Source organism: Rana temporaria, chromosome 7, assembly GCF_905171775.1.
Source record: "Rana temporaria chromosome 7, aRanTem1.1, whole genome shotgun sequence".
Taxonomy (NCBI): domain Eukaryota; kingdom Metazoa; phylum Chordata; class Amphibia; order Anura; family Ranidae; genus Rana; species Rana temporaria.
Window position 1 is genome coordinate 26,256,075 of NC_053495.1, and position 16,037 is coordinate 26,272,111.

The window sequence follows — 16,037 nt, forward strand, 5'->3', positions numbered from 1 at the left end:
CCCACCCTTTGGTGGGTGTTGGGGTCGGCCTCCTGCGCATCGGCATCATGCTCTGATGCTGTATTAACAGCGTCACTGACATCACTTTGATGTTTATTTCCATCTTTGACCATACTAGCTGGGCGGGGAACCCACTGCTGATGGTTCACCATACGCAGCTGGGATTTCCCTCCCCGCCTTCCTTGTGCTAAATGGTCAATTAGGCATGATGTTGATGGGGGCCCCACCTGGGAATGGAGGTATATAGTAGCCTTGGAGTGGCTGGTGGTTCATTTGCTTGACTCAACCACTAGGAACAACACATCTGATCCTGCACACAGGTCACCCTCCCTTGTTGGGAGCCTAGTCACCAATTTATGGTATGTTTTTTTCTTCCCCTGTCTGGCTCTCCCCTTTGCACACTTTCCCATGCATCCCCTTATGGGAACACATTGTTATTTCCTTACCTCTTCTTTACAAATATTTTTTATTTACTTATTTATTTTTGATACATTGTTTTAGGTACACTATGCACTTTACGTGCACACATAACATTTTGGATCAGGCTGTGACCACCGTGTCTTACTCCGGGCACTGTTCCTCGTTCTCATGGGTTCCCCGTTTCAACCCCGGGGGAGACATCCTGCCCGGACCCCCCTTCTTTCCTTGGCAGATACCGGACCGGGTCTTGTGGTGGCATAGTAAGTTTCCCAACTATTTCCATTCTGTTGGACAGTCCCTGTACTTCCCCATTTTTCATGCATCATCAATTATTTCTGTTTATTCTCATTTCCAGTATACTGTCCTAAAAACACTCCTGATGATTGGCTGAAATGCCAGGAAACGCGTAGAGTGCCCCCAGATGCCAACAATCACCTGTTCATATTCCACATACTTACCGATTTTATTACATATATCTGCCATGTCTTTGATTTTATTTCTGTATTGCATGCTATGTAGCAGCATATCTAGAGTAAGCCTTGTGACTACCTATTTATTTAATACAAAATATTTGACATGTATATAAGATTGTAAAAATAAATCATGTACTGTAATTTACTTTTTATGGTATTTCTTTTTACATGGCGCTCCCTCATTTAAAGTCCCACAAACTCCTCTCTTTTATAAAATAATGTGGACTAGGACTGGACATTCTTTATTCCTGGTTGCAGGCCTACAGCCTGGAATATGTGAAGAGGTTGGCTTCAGACCAGGTGTGTGAATGGCACATTATGGCAGAGTATCTCCAAAACACAATAATGTGAATATTCCATCCACAGAAGAAGCGAGGAAGGACCTGGGACAGCTTGGCGGGAACCCCCGTCCAATCTAGGTCCCTTACATGCAAACTGTCTGAAGAAACAAGTTCTCTTGTTCCATGTTACCAGTCACTTTCCTTCTTCTATTCTCCCAAACTCTTACTGGGAGATTCTGCTTCTCTAAACATGCAACAAATAATTTTTTTCAGCACATTAATAAATAAACACATTTCTTTAAGATGTACAGCTCACCGAATATACTCCGTAGACTCTTTCCTTGCCATTTTGCGGCAAAAATTGTTTCCGCAAAGTACCACGTTGTTAGGAGCGTGAACAAGATCACCAGGATCCGTATAGCACCTGAGTATGAGGGGAAACAAATCAATTAAATACAGGCTGTGCATTTGTGAAGATACTTAACATCAGCAGATAGAGTGGGAGGGACACAGCAGTTCAGACTGAACTTTACATAGCTGAGAACTGTGTTTTATGCCATCTCCCGTCATTCTTTTTCTGTCTGCACAGCATGGTTAATTTAACACAAATAATGCGGCTGCTACAGAGCAGGAAAAGCCAGGATGACAATTTTGACTATTTTACTACTGTGATGACTTATGGTATGAATACTAATATCATATCGCTTTCCTGTGGCGGCATATAAATTTTACACATCTTAAAGGGCAAATTTGTTCTTCTGAGAAAATCTGAAAAAAAGATCATAAGGGCATAAGCTACATGTTCAGTGAACTACATTGATTTTCACTCAGTAGCTGTAATTGGAGTTTCATGCTTATAAATGTAACTTTAAAGTGGTTCTAAACCCTTTACAACCACTTTTACCTACAGGTAAGCCTAGATTAAGGCTTACCTGTAGGTGCTCGAAACATAGGGCTCAAGTCCTGCGTGAACGCGTGGGAACGGGTGGCCAAATCCTCCAAAAAACTGCCTAACTTAACTTTCAGCAGTTAAGTTACACAGGCGTAAAATTTCTACCTAAGTGCCCGATCCACAAAGCACTTACCTAGAAATTACACGCCGTGTGACTTAAGTGCCTCCGTCGCAAGGCGGTCGTCTGATCGAGGGGGCGATTCCTATTTAAATGAGGCGCGCTCCCGCGCCGGACGTTCGGTGCATGCGTGTGACGTCATTTTTCCCGACGTGCATCGCGCGAACGTACTTTACGCCAGGCTTTGTGGATCGCGACGGGACAATAAAGTTGCGTCGGGTAAAAAAAAAGTTACGTTTTCGAAATTTTAAAAAAAACGCGGCGATCGAAAAAAAGGTTTGTTTTTACAAGGTCTAAACAGTTTAGGCCTTGTAAAAGCATCCCTAATTTTACGCATGCAAAACGTAACTTACGCAGAAAACACAAAGCTAAAAAGCTTTGTGGATCTGCCTAAGTACTCATTTGCATACGCAAAGCGGCATTTCGACTCGAAATGCCCCCAGCGGCGGATGCGGTACTGCATCCTAAGATCCGACAGTGTAAGTCTATTACAGATGTCGGATCTTCTGCCTATCTTTGGAAAAATCCTTCTGAGGATCGTTTCCAAAGATAGCCACAGGGATACGCAGGCAGAACAGCAGTTCCGCCTGCGTATCTCCTTTGAAGATTTGGCCCCGAGTTCCTGCACTTTTTTCACAGCAGGAACGCAATTCCCTTTGCAGGACTAGAGCAGCCGAGAGCCGCCCGAGCCAATCCTTCACTAAGCAGCGATGCCCAGCTCGAGTCACTGTCAGGGGGAGGCGAACCTTAGTAATCCTTTATGTTACTGGCTGCTTCCTGTATATGGATTCATCAGGTAGTGTGCGGGTATTCCGTCACTTCCTCGATGCCGCAATGTCTCCTGGGAGCTTTTGTCATTGTTCCCAGGAGACATTGCTGAGGTCTGCCGCGAGTTATCGCGGGATTTAGAAAGAACTTGCGGTTTAGTAATTATGCATATGAGCGTGTCATTTTTTTTTTTGGTGGGGGAGTGGATCTTGGGTGGGAGTTCCCACACTTTTTTTCCCCAGGACTTGACCCCTGTCGAAACATCTTCTAAACCTCCACGGTTTAGGAGATATTTTCAATAATGACGGGCACTCATGTCTACGGGGCATGCGCTGTAGACAATGGCACAGGCATACATTAGAAACGGCGATCGTGCCGTTCCTAAAGGAGGCCGTGCTGTGACTGGCGGCTCCCGCGCGCCCGAGCGGTGTACGAGGACGGCTGTGGGGGCTTCGATCTGAGATGAGTATTACATAATGAGCTAATAGGCTATGCATACTAGTTCATTATGTTCATTATGTCATTATGTTCATTAGTTCATTATGTCTTGCAGGTGGTGTTTTTTTTTTTTTTTTTTTGATAAGTGAGTTTACTTCCTCTTTAAAGGATGAGTTCGGCTTTGGGAACATGTCACATGTTTTAGAGTGAAACATGAAAACATGTTCCCGCTCCTGCAGTGGCTCGGCGATCACAGCCTTGTGTGTGATAATATGGGGAGAAGTTCCCCGTAACAGCTGTCACATTTTGACAAGAGCACGGCCGCGCGGGGCTCCACCCACACAGCCACGTCATTCATTCACAGAGTTCTGTGAATGAATGAATTGCAACTACTGACATCCTTTGTGGCTGATGACTTGTAGTTTTCAATGAACTACAGAATTGAAATGAACCAGGCACTGTTGAGTGCTGTGGTTGTTCATTGATTCTTCCTGTCATTGTGAAACTGCCTTCCCGTACGATGCACAAGCAGAAAGCTCATACGCATTGAGCCGTCGTATCTTAGGGAGTATATGCAACGTGATTCTGAGCATGCGCACGCATGCGCCGTTCGTACGGCCATGCATTTACATGGGGTCACGATTCATTTTAATACAACACGCCCACTACCTGCCTACTTTGAATTAGGCGGACTTACGCCGGCCTATTTACGTTACGCTGGCGTAAATATGGGAGCAAGTGCTTTGTGAATACTGTACTCAGCTTGCCTCTCAATGTTACGTCGGCGTAGCGCATATGAGATGCGCTACGCCGGCACAAAGATACGCCAATGTACCTGAATATGGCCCGTTGTTTTGATGCTGATCAAAGCACACCTGTCAAGCACACACTTCACCATCTTTAGCCACACGGGTAACACAGTCTTAATCCAATTACCATGGTGTTGATGTTAACCACTTGACCTCTGGAAGATTTACACCCCTTCATGGCCAGGCCATTTTTTGTGATACGAACTGCGTTAGTTTAACTGACAATTGCGCGGTCGTGCAACACTGTACCCAAATAACATTCATGGCCTTTTTTCTCCCACAAATAGAGCTGCAAATTTTTTTTTTAGGTTGCACACAGGTTTTTTAGGGTCCTCACAAAAAATCCTGCTCTCTAGCTCCTTAGGCCTCGTACACATGACCGGGTTTCTCGGCAAAAAACAGCAAGAAAACTGCTTCTTGCCGAGATTCCCGTTCGTGTGTACGAGGCATTCAGGTTTCTCGTCTGGAAATCTGGCCAGAATCTCGACGAGAAAAAAAGAGAACCTGCTCTCTTTTTTCTCGTCGAGATTCTCGTTTGCCTGTTTCCAGATGAGAAACCCGAGAGTGTGTATACTTACCTGTCGCCATGGAAACCCGTGCATGCTCGAAATGACTTTGACGCATGCGCGGTAGCTTCCACAGCATAGGTTGGGTGAAGCAAGATGGCGGCGACGGCATCGAAAGTGACGAGCGCATGCTCGTCGTACGCGATTACATCACCGCGTTCTTTTGAAATGAAAGTCAGTACACTCCGGCGGCAAGAGTTTCTTGCCAAGAATCTCGTCAGGGAAAACAATGTGTTTTTCCTGATAAGATTCTCGGTCGTGTGTACGATGCCTTAGAGATGTGCTCTGACCAGTGTTATTAGATTATGCTTCTGCTTGCAGTGTAGGCTGAGGACCTGGCTGTGCTTTACTGGTGAGGGTACCTGAATCCCAAAACTGGCTAAACAATTAAAAATCCTTTGGAAAGCAAAACTATCTCCACAAATATATTTCAGCTGCATATTTAGCTGTTTGCCTGTATTTCAGTTTTAACATCTCGTCCATTGCTCCCTCTGCATACAGCACTCCTAGTAAAATGTTTTGTAGGATTATACAATATTTGTTTTATTTTTATTAAATAACAGATCTTACCTATCCACCTCATAGTATTCCAGCAGGCCTGCAAAATCAGTGATGAAGAAGTCTGTATTTTAGGAATTATTCTGGAAAGACAATAATATAAGAGGTTAGCTGAAAGAATCACATTACTGTGAATATTTCATTTCTATTGTCTAATTTTCATTTATATTAAACTTGAATTTCAGGCAGATAAAAAAAAGACACACAATAATGCAACTCTTTATTCATTAATGCATCATTAATTTTTTTTTTTAAATGCTGTCTCCGACTGGGGAAAGGACAAGCCATACAAACAGCCGATCAGTGGTGCTGTAAAGCAAGAAGTATGCTTATAGGACGTGACATCGAGATGAGCTCATCAGTCTGTTGCTTCTCCTTTACTGTCCAGTCATTGGCTGGAGGAAGGGACAAGACCTGTAAGGCCTCGTACACACGATAGGTTAACCAGAGGACAATGGTCTGATGGACCGTTTTCATCTGTCAAAACCGATCGCGTGTGGGCCCCATCGGTTAAAAAAAAGCCAACTTGCTTTAAATTTAACCGGTGGATTCCTAACCGATAGGTCAAAACCGATCGTTAGTAGGCACGGCCATCGGTTAAAAATCCATGCATGCTCAGAATCAAGTCGACGCATGCTTGGAAGCATTGAACTTCATTTTTTTCAGCACGTCGTTGTGTTTTACGTCACCGCGTTCTAACACGATCAGTTATTTAACCGATGGTGTGTAGGCGCAACGGACCATCAGTCAGCTTCATTGGTTAACCGATGACAACGGTCCTTCAGACCGTTCTCATCGGATGGACTGATCGTGTGTACGAGGCTTAAGTGTTACTAAACTGCAGCAGAGAAAATTAGGTCCCCTACCCTGCCAGACAAGGTTATGCTGTGTGGTAGAGCCATGGCTGGCTAAACCATAGCTCCCAACTGTCCCTGATTTTGAGGGACTGTCCCTGATTTGGAGCAATGTCCCTCTGTCCCTCATTCCTCCTCATTTGTCCCTCATTTTGGTCTGATCTATATAGTTGTATATAAAATGCACTATTTATCTTTCAAATAGTGTTTCCCAGTCCTAAACCTTTCATCCAATTTCTTAATTGATGCATTTGTAAATAACAAAAGCCAGTATAAAGGAATAGATTTTGACTGAAGACTAAGGTTGTGGACTTTAAAAGCACACGGTAGATATATTAAGAGACTAGATCATTTATTTTATAGAAACGTCATAAAAAAACAGTTACAAATATAAAATCAAAGAAATCAATAACTGGTCCACACAGGTTATCACAGTCATAATACAGTTGTATCATAAAGGACCCAAATAAGAGTATAATCAATAATTAGCTGTGTGATGTGTAACCAGGCGGCGGGTCAGAAAACTGGGGACATCTACAGGCTTACTGTTTTGCTGGCAGAATTGAACGGCTTGTATTTTTGAATCTATTCTCTAATTGATTGGAGGCCCTAAGCCAATTACTAGTCATTTAGGTTTACCCTCCTATATGACTGTTGCTTTGGCTTAATAATACAGCCATTGCTGCGGGCACGGGTCCAGCAAAGTAGCCTCAATTTTGCTATGTATCATGAATTGAGCTATCCTACTGTATATCCTATTTTTCATTTCAAGGATGCATAATGTAGGTTTTTTCCAGGCTCTAGCAATTGTTTGCTTTGAGGCACATGTAGGAGAAGTTTGAACTGCGCACATGTTAAGTCTTATGCCGCGTACACACCATCACTTTATGTGATGAAAAAAAACAACGTTTTTAAAAACGTCACTTTAAATGACCGTGTGTGGGGGAAAACTTAGTTTTATGTCTTGTGAAAAACGACAAAAAAAAATTGAAGCATGCTTCAATTTTATGTGTCGTTTTTCAAAGCGTCGTTTTTTACTTCACAGAAATTGACCGTGTGTAGCAAAAAACGACGTTTAAAACGACGTTTTTACACCCGCGCATGCCCAGAAGCTAGTTATGAAGCGAGCTTCAATGGAAAAACGTGGTGAACGTAACCTCGCTTTGCTAGAGCATTGTGAAAAAAAGATGGTGTGTAGGCAACTTCGTCTTTGAAAATTGAAGTTTCAAAAACGTCGTTTTTTACTTCACAGAAAATGTCGTTTTTTTTTCATCACATAAAGTGATGGTGTGTACGCGGCATTATGGATGTTTGTTTCGTAACCTTACAGCCAGGTCAAGTTGAATGGGAGTATTTAACAATACAGATAGTATATGAAATACTTCAGTCTAGAACACAGAGACTATGGGACAGGTCCACCGTGTTTACTATGCTTCAGTCTGTGAATGAACAGGAAACCACTCAGCACAGAGCACTTCCCATTCATTCACTGCCCCACGCAGCTGAGGCTGCAGAGAAAGGCATGCGTGTTTGAGCTTTGGGGTGCACACCCTACTGCAATGGGCTGCGCACACCTATGTCAACAAGTGGTAAATGTGCTTTAAACCCCTTGCTGAATTTTGTAGCTACAGACAATGTGGAGTCACTACTGGGCAACGAGGGGGAGCACATGGTGGTCTGAGCCCAGGAACAACAGAGCTGGTATGAATTTTAATGATACATTACTCCACAGGGGTTGTAGGTAGCTAAATAGATCCATAAGGACTGGTTTTAAAGCTAATAAAATTAATATCTAAATACTTGTAGGTCCATAGCCTGACCCAGGGCAGCCATCACAAATTTTGGGGCCCCTTCCACAGCTTTAGGCAGGGCCCCCCTGGAGCATAGAACCGGGGTGGGGGGGTTTCTCTCTCCTGTCATGAGATGATAAGTGGGGGGGGGGTTATCTCTTCTCTCTCCTGCCTCGAGATGGTAAGCAGGACCCGGGGGGGTAGGGTTGGTGCTGACGAACAAAACAAAGTCAACTCAAGTCTTCTGTTTTCTCTCCTGCCGCGAGTTGCTAAAGTCTGACGAAAAAAATATATAAGGGGGGGGTTGAGTTGCTAGGGGGGGTCAGAACAAAAAAAAAACAGGAGAAGGGAATGGCGGGTGAGGACGACCATCGGGTCCCTTACAGGTGTAATGCCTGTACCCCCCTGATGGCGGCCCTGGCCTGACCACAGGTTTAGTTTATAATAGGAATATTATGAAACGCAACAGAATCAGATGGTTGGCTAGTGGCAACATGGACAGCTACTTTCAGCTATGATATGATTTTTGAACGACAGAATGATAACAGATCTCCATTATCTGCTGCTAACCTCACAGTCACTATTTAGAATTGTTGGGCCCATTTGTCATCATTGTCAAGTAAGTGGTGCTATGCAGTACCAGCAGGATCACCTCTGTTGTACAATAGTCAGGGAAGGTAAGCAGATGGGGAAAAAAAAAATCCAAATGTCACAACTCTGCAACGCTGCACTTTCTTTGTGAGAATGTTTGCACATAATTCACATATTTGGGTATATTTTCTCTTAAACATGCAGATTCTGCCCTACAGCTTCTTTAAACAGTACTAACCACATTCAGTTAACCAAAAACCTGTTAGGATCCCTTTTTGATTGACATCCAGCTTTCATGACTGTACAGTAGTTAGGGTTGGGCACCCTGGCAGGACAGATTTAATTACTGCTGCTGGGCGTACTGCATGTCATTAGAGCAATTGCTTATTACATTTTTTTGTCAGGAGTCAGAACCTAAAATCAACATCCTGTATTAAAGCAAGTTCAACTGTTTGTAAACCAGAACAATAAGCTTTTGTTATGGAATTAATAAAATTCTGCGCTTGGGATTATGTTGGGCTGCTGACTCCTCTGAAAAACTCAAAAAATTAAAGCGACTAAAATACAGGGGTATGGGAAAGAGGAAGGTGGCGCTGCCCCTTAACTGAAGAGTGACCTTCAAGTGGTTGTAAACCCATACAACACACTTTATGCTACAGGTAAGCCTATAATCAGGCTTACCTGTAGCTATCTTGGATATCTCCTAAACCTGAATGGTTTACGAGATATCCCCTGTATTTGCATGTGCCGATGTAATTGGCACATGCGCACTGAAGCAATGGCACGTAAGTGACTGTGCCCCAGGGATGGACTGGCCATTGGGACTACAGGGAGTTTCCCGGTGGGCCGATGGCTCAGTGGGCCGGCTTCAGTGACAGCGGACTGCCGCCCCCCTCTGTTCCTCTGTCTCTCCCTCACCGCAGCGCTCACCTGGGGGGAACAAAGAAGCAGGGGGAGGACCAGAGGAGCAGGGACGACGACAGAGGAGCATGGGGGATGACAGAGGAGCATGGGGGGAGGGGACAGACATTTGACTCAACAGCTATGGCCTGGGAGTTTCTCACTTCTGCCTAATCTTGTCCTATAAGGGGGGCACCGAACTGATTCTTTGCCCGGGTGAAATAATGTCTAGCTTCCCCACTGGTACTGCCTATAAGAGTACCAGTACCAGCCGTTCTACTCTAATAAAGTAGAACGGCTAGTGGCTAGTGAAGGTTGAGAGGGGGCTTGGGTGGCCGACGAGGTGCGGGAGTTGTCCGGCCACCATGGGGGAGACCTGTCAAAGTGGGCCAGTCTGGATGAAGTTCAGGGCCAAATTTCTGTCCCAGTCCAGCCCTGCTGTGCCCTTACCGGCGGGTCCCGTGCGCATGCACGAGAGTGACGTCATTGCGGCTCCAGCCAATCACAGCGCAGGAGCCGCGATACCTGGAAGTAACTCCGGGACAACATGTCGCCGGCCGGGGGCTTCGATGTGAGGTGAATATTACATAATGAGCTAGTATGCTCTGCATACTAGCTCAATATGCCTTTGTCTTGCAGGTGTTACATTTTTTATTTTTTTTTGCAAAGTGGGTTTACAGACACTTTTAGAAGAGTATCACACTTCGCATCAGTGAGTGCAAGTGTTAACATGATCCGCAATAGTTGAGTGTATTAAACCACTATAAATGCTTATGATAGCAAATAAACTATAAAGTGAAATGTGCTAATCTATTACCAAATGTGTGACACAGCTTTACTGAGATGTGTGTAAGCCTGGTTACCAACAACAAGAAACATCTTACCTCTGTGCTTGCTTGTGCAAGGTTACACAAATACACAATTACTGTATTTATCGGCGTAAAACGCGCACTTTTTTCCCCTGAAAATAGGGGGAAATTCACGGGTGCGCGTTATACGCCGATCCCTGCGGTCTCCATCACTCACAGCCACGCCTCCTGGCCCCGCATTGGGCAACTGTCTATCATATGAGCAGGGCCAGGAGGCGTGGCTGTGAGTGACGGAGCGCCCGGTACACAGAATATTGCGGCTCTGTAATTCAGCAGCACTCGTTCCTCCTCTTCCCTCAGAGACAGCAGGGATCTGACACTGGCGAGGCTGCAATGGTGGCAGTGTTTCCAAGGTCAGTGTTTCCGGAGCAGTGAGGGGGTGCTGTGAAAGACAATATAAGGTGTTCGGGGTGTGGGCTTTATCCTAAATGGACAAGGTCTTCTTATTACATGGACTTTATTATACATACAGTAGATACTTCAAGCTGTTCCTCCAGGAAAAGAATACTAGCATGTTGTTTATATATCACTTGTGGTCTAATTCAGCGGCACTCGCTCCTCCTCTTCCCTCGGAGACAGTTCAAAGTTCTTTATTTAAAATGTTATTTTCCTTGAACTTCCCTCCTAAAATTAGGGTGCGTGTTATACGCCGATAAATACGGTAATTCCAAATAAAAACTGTGAATATTTGAAAAAATATATATACTCCTCTACAAATAATCCTCCAAAAATATATATAATAAACCAAACCAAAGTGTCCTCATGTGAAAAAATATACACATTTCTGGATTTTCGTTGATATTCTGTCTCTTTTAGTTAAAATACACCTATGATAAAAAAAAATTATAGACCCTTAATTTCATTGCAAGTGGGCAAACTCACAAAATCTGCAGGGGATCAAAAAATAATTTTTCCCACTGTAAATACACCAATGCACGTGATTTATTATATGTGTTTGATAAGTATAAAGTGATCCTCGTATAAATCCAGTGATGTCCTTTGTGTGCTCTGTAGTTTCATTGCAAGCAGTGTTATTAGCCCTGACTAGTTGTCTCTGTGGGCTACAGAACACATCCCACTGTGTCAGGGAGATAAGGAGAGGAAGAGGTGTCCTGTAGTCTTAACACACTTTCTGTCCTGTGGTGACAACGCTTTTTTACCATAAATACAGTACAGTGAGAAAGCATTGCCAGTATAGGACAGGAGGTGTGAGAATAGTGAAAAAAAAAAGCTTAAAAATAATGCAGCTACCACATCTAAAGATCAGTAATTTGCAATATATACACTTTTGCTCTTGAATATAGATACATTTTTATTTTGAATGGTACTTAAATGCACATACTCAGTGCATTACACATCTGCATTTTTTTGCACCATAATACACAGATGTGGTTCATATATGACTTTCATGCACCAAAATGCATTGACAGTAGGAATGCACCGATATATCGGCGGCCGATACATATCGGCCGAAAATAGCTGTTTTGGGGAAATGCCGAAATAACTTAAAAATTGACGATAATGACTAGTGGTGCAACACGGCATTGCAGAGCGGTAAAACACACACTGAAATTGTCTCCGCTCTGCTCGCACACAGCCCCGCCTGCTGCTAACCACGCTGGGACAGACAGAATGCGGGTCTAATGCTGAGATGTGTTCTGTCTATCACAGCGTCGGGTTAGGAGGAGGCGGGGCTGTATGCGAGCAGAGCGGAGACAATTTCAGCATACGGGCGGTGAGTTGCTTTCCTTTCTAGCAGAATATGTGTGCACTGTGCAGCCATCCGTCCTCCCCTCTCCCCCCACATACCTCCCTCGGCTGGCTCTATCTTCGGGACTCTGTCCCCCCCCCTCCTCCCCCCGGCTGCCGAGTCTGGGTCCTGTCCCTGCCGCCAATGCACTCCTGTTTTTGGAGCTGACAGGGTCAGTAAAGAGAACCTGTCACCTTCAATTGCTTTCACACAGGGAATTGTTTTCTCCTGTGTGATAGCAATAAAGTTAAGTGTAAAAAAAAATAAGAAATAATAATTAAATTAATAAAATAAGTAATTAAAAAGTAAAGAGTAAGAAAAATAATATTAAAAATAAGAAAATTACACAAAAATAAAAAAAGTAAAACGACAAGCTACAAAAAAAAAAAGTGATAAAGTAATAAAAAAAGAAACAAGAGGTGGCAATTGGGGGACAGTGATAGGATGCTCCATACATGTTTGCAATCCGACTGTACTGTTTTAACATACAATTATTTAAAAAAAAAGAAAAGTAATTTTCGGTTTTGGTTTCGGCCTGACATTTTTTTTTATTTCGGTTTCATTTCGGTTCTGAAATTTCCATTTTGGTGCACCTCTAATTGTAACTAATCATATGAGTTATTGCTCCTACAAATGTTTCCAAAACTGTTTCTCTGCATTCTTATGTAAAATTTATATTTGTGTTTCATTTTCTCTAAAAAACTTTATGGAGAAAAAAAAAAAAAAAAAGTGTGCATTGCTCCAAAGTACGCCGCAAGGACGTATTGGTTTCGACGTGCGCGTAAATTACGTCCAGCCCCTTTCACGGACGACTTACGCAAACGACGTAAAATTTTCAAAATTCGACGTGGGAACGACGTCCATACTTAACATTGGTACGCCGCATGTACGCCTCATATAGCAGGGGTAACTTTACGCCGGGAAAAGCCTAACGTAAACGGTGTATCTGTACTGCGTCGGCCGGGTGTACGTTCGTGAATTCGCGTATCTAGCTGATTTACATATTTCTAGGCGTAAATCAGCGTACACGCCCCTAGCGGCCAGCGTAAATATGCAGTTAAGATCCGACGGCATAAGAGACTTACGCTGGTCGGATCTAATACAAATATATGCGTAACTGATTCTAAGAATCAGGCGCATAGATACGACGGCTCAGACTCAGAGATACAACGGCGTATCTGGAGATACGCTGTCGTATCTCCTTTGAGAATCTGGGTCATAAGCTCTGTTTTGTGTTAAAAAAAACTTGAATTTTTTTTTTTTCGAGAATCGTGATTTTCATTTTATGCAAAAGAATCGTGATTCTCATTTTTCCCAGAATCGTGCAGCTCTAGTGCAGAGTATGCAGTTGCTCAGCTGCCAAAGTGAAAAATGGGACAATCTGCAACTCCATACATGCTCTTTAAATCAGTCAAAATGTATTTCTCCATAAAATAAAATTACAGTACGGAGGTAAACACGTTTCAGCCGTCTTGTCAGGAAAACTTGTCGGAAGTGATTCACGCAAAATTCTCAGCTCACTTACCAACCAGCCTGCAACAAACGTGGTAACGTGCACTCTCAAGTCCCATACACACTATAAGTTTTTAGGCAGGTTTCTCTTCAGGTTTACCAAAACCATGTAGTCCAAGGGCCTGCCTGATTGCATACAAATTGAAACTCTTAAGATTTGACCTCATATTAGATGGTTTTGGTAAATCTGAAGAGAAAAACCTGCAGGAAAACTGATAGTGTGTATGGGGCTTTAGACAGGACAATGTGGTTCCTTGCAGGCTGGTTGGTAAATGAGCTGGGAACGTCTTTGTTCTTTTTTGACAAGGGCCCATTCATGCCACAGTGCAGGGTGTTGCAGTGCATGCATTTTTGTGCATTGACACACATTGCAACGTGCTGCATTAGGCAGCCTAGTGAAAATGAATGGTAACACAGGTACTGTCTGCATTTAATTTGCAAATCCAAAATTAATGGCACAGCACCATTTTAATGTAACAGGTAACCAACGGTAAGGTGCATTTTACTGCACTGCGAAGATATGAATGGACTCTTAGGATTTGTATCTCCTTTGAAACAGAAGTACATTTTGTTTTGTTTTACCTAGGTGGATGCTGCAACTGTCCCCTGACGGCTTAAACACTGAGAACCGAGCAATTAAACACAGCCAATTGCACAGTTCTCAGAGCTCCTTGAGTAGAGAGCTGGTGACTGTCAGTGACTGGCTCTCTGCTCTGTCCCCCCCATGCTCACAGGAGCTCTGGGCTGTGGAGGGGCAGGAGTGGCCGGCTCAGCCTCTCAGTGGTTCACTGAGAGGCTGCGCCAAGTGCCGGTCCAGGCGTGTGAGTGGATCCCAAACATATGGTCGCAATCTTTCCAGAGTCTGCAGCGGCTCTGTGACGTCAGCCGACAGCAAGCTTTAGTCCGCTGTCTGCTGAAAAGGGTCACAGAATGAACTGCACTCCTGTGATCCACAGGAGAAGTACAGACAAACAAGCTTTGGCTGTACTTCTCCATTATGGCTCGTGAGAGGAGCCACAGAGCTCAGAAGAGGGCAAGGTATCCAAGACAGTCAGAAGAACTGGCCTACGATTTGCTTGAAAGGAAAGTATGATATAAAACTTTTTTGGGTGCGATACACATACGACAAAACACACATGGCGTAAATGATTGATGCCGAAAATTGATGTGCCACTTATTCTGTGGCTGAGACTGACACAAAAAAAACCACAAGCCAATGTCCAGAGGCTGGAAACGATTGCCCCAGAGTGGTTCTTTAATTTGTTGGACAACCAGAGCAGTGGTTGCCTATGTAAACACTAAAGGACATTATAATTTAGGTTAATCTATAAGGTTACAGCTTGTCGAAAAGAAGACAGCAAATAGTTACAGCAAATTAGCCGGGGGAGGAAGAGGGTTCTGCTCATTTACTCACAAATAAGGGGACATTATGCAGAGAGAGCTGTAACATCTCTTCAATCAGAGAGCGGAACAGATAATTGCCTATCAGCCCGATACATACATGACCAGCTAAGTAGTTAAAAGCTTTCACTATCAGGAGTGGATAGCCCATTCTAAATCCAGCACTAATTACAGAATTAATTAAAGTGCCTGAGTAATGTCTCACAGGCCACACCTCACAGAGGCTAATGAAGGTGACAACAACTGAAATATAATTAAGCAGGAAAAAGGCTCCTCTTAAAACTTTGATTATATTTGGGGTTTAATTTCCTGTCTGCGTGAAAAAAAAAAAAAAATTAACCACATCTCACAAATAACTTTTTCCATGTTAGTTCAATTAATTAAAATTGTAATTAACACAGTAATCTCAGGGAGTTCACTTTTTTCTTACATTTCCTACCTGTGACAAATTTGTTCTGCATCCTTGATTTTCTCCATTCGATTTGATTATCTTTCCCCTTTGCATATTTCTTTACAATGTTGGGCAGTCAAGCCAAAAGGTGAACCAGTCCAAAATGCTTTTAGTTATTCATAATTAGATCACGTAAAAAACAACCAACGTGTTTCGACACTCTTCTTTCATCAGGGACTAGAAATATAGAATGAGGACTTGAACAGACTCACAAGGATCATACACTGTGGGTGCATCCAATATAGGCCACTTCTGCTACTCTTTTTTTGGAGTCTGTTCAAGCCCTTAGTCTCTTTATTGCCGGTATTTATTTAGCAAGCCCTCAAGGAGCTTACAATCTAAGGTCCCAATCTTACATACACATACTAGGGCTAATTTAGACAGGATCTGATTAATGTACCAGTAGGTCTTTGGAGTGTGGGAGGTAACTCATGCAAGCACAGGGAGAATGTGACGGTATTGGTATGATATCCCCGTCAAAGATTCCCTTCTTCCATAAGAACGTCACCCAATATTCCACTAGGAGGAATATTCCT

General features: G+C 43.4%; 1 protein-coding gene and 1 long non-coding RNA gene across 4 annotated transcripts in view; one reads left to right on the forward strand and one right to left on the reverse strand.

Moving 5' to 3' along the window:
* FAM3D (FAM3 metabolism regulating signaling molecule D) overlaps window positions 1–16,037 on the reverse strand; it is a 75,913-nt gene that overhangs the window by 42,209 nt on the left and 17,667 nt on the right. For all 3 annotated transcript variants that reach the window (XM_040359109.1, XM_040359110.1, XM_040359111.1), the window contains 2 exons: window positions 5,396–5,466; window positions 1,491–1,598 (listed from right to left, as the gene is read on the reverse strand). In XM_040359109.1, coding sequence (XP_040215043.1) covers window positions 1,491–1,598; window positions 5,396–5,408 — 121 coding nt within the window. In that variant the 5' untranslated portion in view covers window positions 5,409–5,466. The remainder of the gene's footprint in view (window positions 1–1,490; window positions 1,599–5,395; window positions 5,467–16,037) is intronic.
* LOC120945182 lies at window positions 117–990 on the forward strand. The gene is made up of 3 exons (XR_005750543.1): window positions 117–359; window positions 502–680; window positions 776–990. It is a non-coding gene; the product is annotated as an uncharacterized LOC120945182 (long non-coding RNA).